Source organism: Mandrillus leucophaeus, unplaced genomic scaffold (assembly GCF_000951045.1).
Source record: "Mandrillus leucophaeus isolate KB7577 unplaced genomic scaffold, Mleu.le_1.0 Scaffold728, whole genome shotgun sequence".
Classification (NCBI taxonomy): Eukaryota; Metazoa; Chordata; class Mammalia; order Primates; family Cercopithecidae; genus Mandrillus; species Mandrillus leucophaeus.
The window spans coordinates 822,506-830,694 of record NW_012107897.1 but is presented as its reverse complement, the minus strand read 5'-3'; the positions used below and the strand labels follow the sequence as shown (position 1 = coordinate 830,694).

The following is an 8,189-nucleotide window of genomic DNA, read 5'->3' as shown; positions in this document are numbered from 1 at the left end:
CCCTGGGGGGACAGAAAAGGCTAAGAAGTGACGATATTGCAGTACACCCCCTCCACAAGAAATGAGTGAGATGTGGTACAAACTGTTAGAATTGAATGAATCAATAGAATCAACGTTCATCCCGTCAATCAAGAAGAGTCAGATGAAATGAATTAGCAGGGCCAGCCCAAGAACCTTGTCTTCTGGGGTCTCGGGGTAGTTTTCATTTGCAGCAGCTGAGGCTGAAGCCCAGTTGCAAGGCCTTTGAGAGAACATGGTGCCGGGCCCGTGTCTAAGGCAGGGGTTCTAAACCCTGCTTACATATCAGAGCCACCTGAGAAGTTTTTTTTTTTTTTTTAATTTTTATTTTTTTAATCTAAGGAATCCAAGTATCAGTGGGCAAGCCATGCTAGGTGTGCATGCCTTTGGGGCTCTGCAGGGGATAGCACTATGCAGGGATGGTTGAGAGCTGGTTTTGGGGTTGAGACACGTGGAAAATACTTGGGCTTTGGGTTGAGCCTGTGGTGCTCATTCCTGGCTGCATATTAGGACCACAAGGAGATGAGAAAACCATTCCCAGCCCTCACCCTAGGGCCCTTGAATGAGCATCTCAGGGGTCTAGGAGGCCTCCACGAAGACCTACTGATTGGCACGTATGTGTTTTTCTAGGAGAGAACTTACAGCCGCAGGCAGGAGCATGTCTTAGTGTGCTTGGGCTGCCATAAGTACCACAGACTGGGAGCCTTCAACAACAGAAATGTATTATCTCACAGTTCTGGAAGCTAGAAGCCCGGGAGCAAGCCATCAGCAGAGTTGGTTTCCTCTGGGGCCTCTATCCTTGCCTTGTAGATGGCTGTCTTCTCTCTCTGTCCTCACATGGTCTTCCCTCTGTGTGTGTCCATGTCCTCATCTCCCCTTCTCATAAGGACACAGGTCATATTAGATCAGGGCTCACTCTCATGGCCTCATTTTAACTTAATCATCTCTTTAAAGATTCTGTCTCCAAATAATGGTCGCATTCTGAGGTCCTGGGGTTGAGGACTTCAACATATGCATTGTGGCCATTGGGGGAGTTAGGACATGATTCAGCCTATATTGGTGCATTTTGCACTTGGATCATGTAGATATTTTCCATGGAGCTTAGAATCCATTTCTTTTCTTTTTTTGTAGACATGAATGGACTTATTCTGGGCTAAATGGTGACAGAATATTGAGACAATGAAAAATCTGGTTAGATGGCACTTAACGATCAGTTAATAATAATCACCTTTCACCCTTTGCAAAATGATATTTCAGGGTATGCAGAAGCGAGCGCCCCAGTCCGAGATGGCTCCTGCCAGCGTGAGCCTGAGGGCCACCGTCCTCTGCCTCCTGGCCTGGGCTGGCCTGGCCGCAGGTGACCGGGTGTACATACACCCCTTCCACCTCGTCATCCACAATGAGAGTACCTGTGAGCAGCTGGCAAAGGCCAATGCTGGGAAGCCCAAAGATCCCACCTTCACACCTGTTCCGATACAGGCCAAGACGTCCCCTGTGGATGAAAAGGCCCTGCAGGACCAGCTAGTGCTGGTCGCTGCAAAACTCGACACCGAGGACAAGTTGAGGGCCGCGATGGTCGGGATGCTGGCCAACTTCTTGGGCTTCCGTATATATGGCATGCACAGTGAGCTATGGGGCGTGGTCCATGGGGCCACCATCCTCTCCCCAACGGCTGTCTTTGGCACCCTGGCCTCTCTCTACCTGGGAGCCTTGGACCACACAGCCGACAGGCTACAGGCAATCCTGGGCGTCCCTTGGAAGGACGAGAACTGCACCTCCCGGCTGGATGCGCACAAGGTCCTCTCTGCCCTGCAGGCTGTACAGGGCCTGCTGGTGGCCCAGGGCAGGGCTGACGGCCAGTCCCAGCTGCTGTTGTCCACAGTGGTGGGCCTATTCACAGCCCCAGATCTGCACCTGAAGCAGCCGTTTGTGCAGGGCCTGGCTCTCTATGCCCCTGTGGTCCTCCCACGCTCTCTGGACTTCACCGACCTGGAAGTCGCTGCTGAGAAGATTGACAGGTTCATGCAGGCTGTGACAGGATGGAAGATTAGCAGCCCCCTGACGGGAGCCAGTGTGGACAGCACCCTGGTTTTCAACACCTACGTCCATTTCCAAGGTAAGGCAAACCCCTCTGCCGGCTCTGCCCTAGGACTTAGTTTCCAATGCATAGCTGAGCTCAGCAGGTCAGGCCTTGGAGATGGGCAGGGGCAGCCCTGCGGATATACCTGGTGGCCACCCTCGAGGAGTGGGGAAGTGGCTGCTCCGCTGGGTCCCTGGATGGATGTCCACCTCCCGGACCTGCTGCCCTACTATGTGCACGACTACACTACATCCTTTTTCTTACATCATGTAATCCCCTTATGATGTGATGCAGAGGTATTTGTGCCTTTGTTTACCGGTAAAGAAATAGAGACTTGGAGAAACAAAGTGCCTTGCTCAAGATGGCACAGCCACCAGTGGGTGTCCTGGGATTTCAGCCCACATCTCCTGGCCCCACAGCCCAGCTCTACGCTCAGAGGGTACGGGTTCTTGTCTCTGGAGATGGTCAGGAGCTGGGGTCCCTGGCCTATGCAGAAATAAGCAATTGGCTTGCTTAAATCCCTTTCATGTTAGGAGGGGCATTACTGAAAACCCGTACTACAAAAATCGTTGGTTTTTTTTTTTTTTTTTTTTTAATTGAGACAGGGTCTCGCTCTGTTCCCCAGGCTGAAGTGCAGTGGCGCAATCATTGTTCACTGTATCCTTGAACTCCTGGCTGCAAGCGATCCTCCCACCTCAGCCTTCCAAAGTGTTGGGATTACAGGCATGAGCCACTGCACCCAGCCAAAGATTGCTTAAAGCATTCTTTTAACAAATACTCATTGAGGATTTGCTACTTGTAAGACTTTAAGCCTGGCATCTCAGAGGAGGCCAGAGGAAGGTTGTAGAGGCCCTGACTCCAGGCTTTTAAAGGTCAATGGGCAAACGCCTAGGATATGGAGCTGCAGGGAAACGTGCTGTACAAGGTACTCAGGGAGGGCTCGGAGCCCTCAGAGGACAGAGGTCACTGGGGAGTGGAGAGCAGGCCTCACCTGGCAGTGAGGGGAACGGGGCTGGTGAAGCCAGGAGCAAGCATGATGGGCCCAGCCTGCAGAGTTTGGGGCAAGGAACGAGGATGGGGTGTTTGGCTTGGCATGAGTGTTGAACCAGAAAATGGGCCTGGGGAGGGCAGAGCTGGAGACACTTTGAATGCCGTGCCAGGTAGGTGTGGGAATGGGGACGCATTCGTTCAGAGGTCGTCCCGGAAGCCTGCCGTGTGTGGACTGGAGGCAGGGAGGGTTGTTTGAAGGTTACGCAAGAGTCCAGGCACACAGTCACGGGAACACGCGCTCAGGGAGCAGCTCGGCGAATCCATGGCTGGGGTGGGGCTGAGGGGTGTGTCTGAGAGACATTGATGAGGCTCTGTCAAGATGTGTAACCTCGTGAGGGACAGAGAGCCAGGTGGGCGGTGAAAGACAGGACTGTGGAGAAAGAGGTTCAGTGGCGCGTGGTGATTTTCTCACCATGACAACATCCTTGAGGTCTCTCCCTGCGGGTTCAGGGGAGGTGATAGATGGGGGATTGCTCAGCCCTGGCACTGACTGGTCACAGGGGCAGAGGCCAGCCTGAGGGTTGCCCGGTTGAGGGTGGCAGCACGCTGTGCAGGGCAGAGCGGGGACACGTGGGCTCAGCCTGCTGAACCTAGGAGGAGTGCTGGGAGGAGCGCTCACTGAGAAGGAGGGTCCTGCAGAAGGCAAAGGCAAGACAGCCAGTGGCATCTGAAATGGGTCTCCCTTCGAAAGACAGCCCATCCACCTCACCCAGACCTCAGAGCCAGGCCATGAGGAAGAGGAGAAAGAAGAAAAAAACCAATGACATCAGGACTCAAAGGAAGCCCGGCATCCTCCCTGGCCTCCACCACATGCTGCCCTGACCCTGCCCCACTTCCTAACCTTTGCTGGTCTCAGTTTCCATGAAAGGAGACAGCCGCTTCCTGCCCACATGGCCTGTCCAGTGAGGAGATCGGGGGCTGTCTCGGGACCTCTAGATTCCCCTTTAGCAATGATGTTCTATGTACATGACCTCAGCAGGCAGCTAGATGTGTCCCACTAGAGAGGACCTGAGGATCTGGGGCCCGATGGGCTCCAGGGCACCCTTTGCCCAGCACCTGCTGTGCTGCTGAGCATGGGACGCTGGCCCTGGCAGTTTCCACAATGCCAGCTGACTTGAGCTCGAGAGATTTACCTAGCCTTTGGATAAGAATGGTGAGCTGTGTGTGTGTCAGACGAACAGAGGGAAGAGGGCAGCCACTCTCATGTCAAATTCCAACATCTTTTGGGAAGCAGCTTCCTTTTTTTGGTTTAGTTTGTTGGAAGAAAAGAATTGTCCCTTTCCTCCCTCTAAACTAAAAGCCTTGCTAGCCTGGGTGGGTGGCACCGAGGTGCCTGTAGGGAATGTGCAAGGAGGATCCTGCGGTTTCCCGCTCACATGCCCTCCCGAGACTGAGTGCTCCGAGGACTGAGGACGAGGAATATGCCAGGTCTGCCACTGCCTTCTCACAAGACCCAGACCCAGGGGAGGCACAGCCATGCCCAGCTCCCACCTGCCAGTTCTGTCCTCCCAGCTTCCCTACTTCCCTGCTGGAAGCTCCAATTCAGTACAAAGGGAGACCCCACTGTTTCTGAACCATCTCTACTCAGACTCCCAAGTGTCACGTGCCCAGAGGACTGCTCTGTGACAAACTCATATACAATTTCACCCTCTTCTCCTAAAAACTACCACAAAATGGGCCTTTCAAGGTGAGTGGGAGGACAGCCGAGGGCATCCTGTGATGCACTAGTGTAAGGTCGAGGCAGAGGGCGGACTGCCGTCATGGAGAGACCCCGGGTAACTGCTTCACACACAAGTTTGTGTCCTTCTCCCACGCCGGGCTCTCCCGAGTTCTCTGTCTTCTCCACGGCCCTGTGAGCGGGGCAGGGGGTGGGGAGAACAGAGGGCTCACCCCTGCCCCCAGGGCCCAGTGTGCAAATCCATTCGTCACCGCGAGGTCTTGTGAGTCTCCTCAGTAGCAAGGGCTGCTGAAGAATGGAGCCCTCGTTCCCGGAGCCTGCGTGGCCAGCTCTGTATTCCGTGACTGTGATGGGGGAGGGTGGGGGCCACAGGACAGCCGGCAGGCTCTGCCACTGCTGGGGCTGGACATGGATTAAAAAGTGAGCATGAGCAGGGGCCTCTAGGAGCAGTGGGATACTGCAGTGGTGGCTGCGCGTCATTCTACATGCACGCAAACCCACAGAATGTAAAACACCAGGACGGAGCCCCAGAGAAAACCATCAACTTTGGGTGCTGAGGACGTGTCAATGCAGGTTCATCAACTGCAATAAATGGGCCACTCTGGTGTGAGATGTTGATCACGGGGAAGGCTGTGTGTGGGGGGACAGGAGTTACATGGGAACTTTTTGTACTTTCTGCTCGATTTTGCTGTGAACGTAGTCACTCTAAAAAATAGTGTCTCTTAAAATTTTTAAAAAGTGAGTGTGTCAAATCACAGCCTCTGTGTCAGGACAGATGTAGGTTTGAGTTGACCTGGCAGGTACCAGTGGCATATGTCCCTTAAGATGACAGACGCAAACCTCCGGTTCAGTGCCTGGCATGTTATATGTCTTCGGCAGGTGGCAGTTAGGGCTGCCATAGTGAACTCAAATGGCTGCATTTTGCAGGAAGATTTGAGCTACACTTGGGGTCCTGTGGCCAGGAGAATACAGAGTGGCCTGGGGCGGGCCAGGGAAGGAGGCTGTGGCAGGGAGAGGGGCAGGATCTGGGCCTTCGGTGTCTGCCAGCCCTCGTCCCTGCCCCTGTCCCGGCTGACTCTTCCCTCCCCGTCTCCTGTCTGGATTTCAGGGAAGATGAAGGACTTCTCCCTGCTGGCTGAGCCCCAGGAGTTCTGGGTGGACAACAGCACCTCAGTGTCTGTCCCCATGCTGTCTGGCGTGGGCACCTTCCAGCACTGGAGCGATGCCCAGGACAACTTCTCAGTGACTCAAGTGCCCTTTACTGAGAGCGCCTGCTTGCTGCTGATTCAGCCTCACTACGCCTCTGACCTGGACAAGGTGGAGGGTCTCACTTTCCAGCAAAACTCCCTCAACTGGATGAAGAAACTGTCTCCCCGGTAGGAGCCTCCTGGTCTCCCCTGGAATGTGGGAGCCGAGCTGTCCTTCTGCCCCCACTGGGGGTGGGGTGGGGAGTAGACACACATGAACTGAGCCTTGGGTGCAGAGCAGGGCAGGGCCGCAGTGGCATGGGGCTGGGCAGGCGGCCTGTGTGTCTATCCACCAGCTGTCCATCCACCCAGCACCCAGCTCTCCAGTTAGTGTCTGTCTTTCAGGTGCAGGCAAGGTAAAGGAGGGGAGGAAGAATGCTTTTACTATGCTTATATTTGCTTGGTGGTTTTGGAGGGAAAGAATACATTGCAATCCGCCCTCTGAGAGACGAACATTTTGGCCCCACACCTGACACACAGCACATCTGTGGCATCCAAGAGCTTCTTGGAACTGACTTGCCAGGAGGGTTTGGACTCCATGTGAGCGGGGGTGGAGCCTTCTCAGGGAGCATGCCTTGACTCCAGAACGTCCTTGCTGGCGGCTGGCGGCTGGGCGGGGACAGGTGTCCTTAGCACCTCTTTCCTGCTGCAATTCCCTTCCATAGAGCCTTGGATTCAACCTACACATCCCCCCAGATCATCAAGGCCTGGAAATCTGATCCCAGAGGCAGGCATTGAGTGACACGATGGCTTCTTGACATCAGCTCTGGATGCTTTTTATGTTTTAAAAATTATGGTGATAAAATATACATAACAAAATTTGCCATCGTAACCATTTTCGAGTGCACAGTTCAGTAGCACTAGGCACATTCACACTGTTGTGCAGCCATCACCGCCATCCATCTCCATTTACCTTCTCATCTTCCCAGACCGAAGCTCTGCCCTGCTGCAACACTAACTCTCCATTTTCCCTTCCCCTGGGCTCCTGGCAAGCACCACAATGTCCTCGAGGTTTACCCATGTTGTAGCACGTGTCAGAATTTCCTTCCTTTTGAAGGCTGAGTAATATTCCCTTGCATGTGGTTACCACCTTTTGTCTATCCACTCGTCCATCGATGGACACGTGGGTTGCTTTCACCTTTGAGCTGCTGTGACTAGTGCAGTGTACATTGTAAACATAGATGTACTGTCAGCTCTTATAAGTGCTTGATATATCACTGGAAATGTCCATGGGCTCTGAAGGATGCCAGAAGATGGAAGAGGCTCTTACAAAGATCAATTGAGTTGACATAGCAACGTGTCCAGCACGAGTTGACACTGTACCCTCCTGTCTCCCTCCTTTTCATGGGTGTCTTGTCATCAAGAACACTGCTGTTGCAGTAGTAAGACACAGTGCATTATTTAGAGAATAGCATTTTAAAATTACCCAAGTAACACACCTTCAGTGCAGCCAATCTAAAAACAGAATGCACCAAAGGACAACCATTCCTAGGTCCTCATCGGTAAATGTCATAGTATTTCAAATGACATGAACGTTTTTTATTGTAGGTTTCGCTGAAATTTTCCCCAAGGGGGAGGATGACCTAGTTGGGTGGGAGGGGGGCAAACATCCCTGTCGTCAGGGTTGGGTACAACGAGCATATGCCCACCTGGCCTCTGGGAGAGCCCTCTCTGTGTGGCCTGGAGTCTTCCTAACTGTGCCTCATCTCCCCAGGGCCATCCACCTGACCATGCCCCGACTGGTGCTGCGAGGATCTTATGACCTGCAGGACCTGCTTGCCCAGGCTGAGCTGCCCGCCATTCTGGGCACCGAGCTGAACCTGCAAAAATTGAGCAATGACAACCTCAGGGTGGGGAAGGTATGCGCGAGCCTGTGTCTGTGCCTGACCTGGGTTCCGAGTGTTCACAGGGTGGGGGGCATGGATGGAAGGGACACAGAGGAGGCTGTGGGTGGGGCCAGCAGGGCAAGAGGGAGAGGAGAGTAGGGCCAAAGGTGGGAGAGAAGTGGCCAGAGCATTGTGAGGCTTTCCAGGTGCACAGCAGCAAATCCCTCCCCTGCTCCGCCTCCTCCTGCTGGCGGTGTGTTCCATGGTCCTGCTCCGCCTCCTCCTGCTGG

The 8,189-nt window shown here is 53.9% G+C and overlaps 1 protein-coding gene across 3 annotated transcripts in view; it reads left to right on the top strand.

The window, feature by feature from the left end:
• Nucleotides 1-8,189, top strand: part of AGT (angiotensinogen (serpin peptidase inhibitor, clade A, member 8)) — a 14,070-nt gene that overhangs the window by 3,795 nt on the left and 2,086 nt on the right. For 2 of the 3 annotated variants that reach the window (XM_011965468.1, XM_011965469.1), the window contains 3 exons: nt 1,276-2,134; nt 5,935-6,202; nt 7,788-7,932. In XM_011965468.1, the coding sequence (XP_011820858.1) occupies nt 1,279-2,134; nt 5,935-6,202; nt 7,788-7,932 (1,269 nt within the window). In that variant the 5' untranslated portion in view covers nt 1,276-1,278. The remainder of the gene's footprint in view (nt 1-1,275; nt 2,135-5,934; nt 6,203-7,787; nt 7,933-8,189) is intronic. The other variant, XM_011965470.1, reaches the window with a different exon arrangement.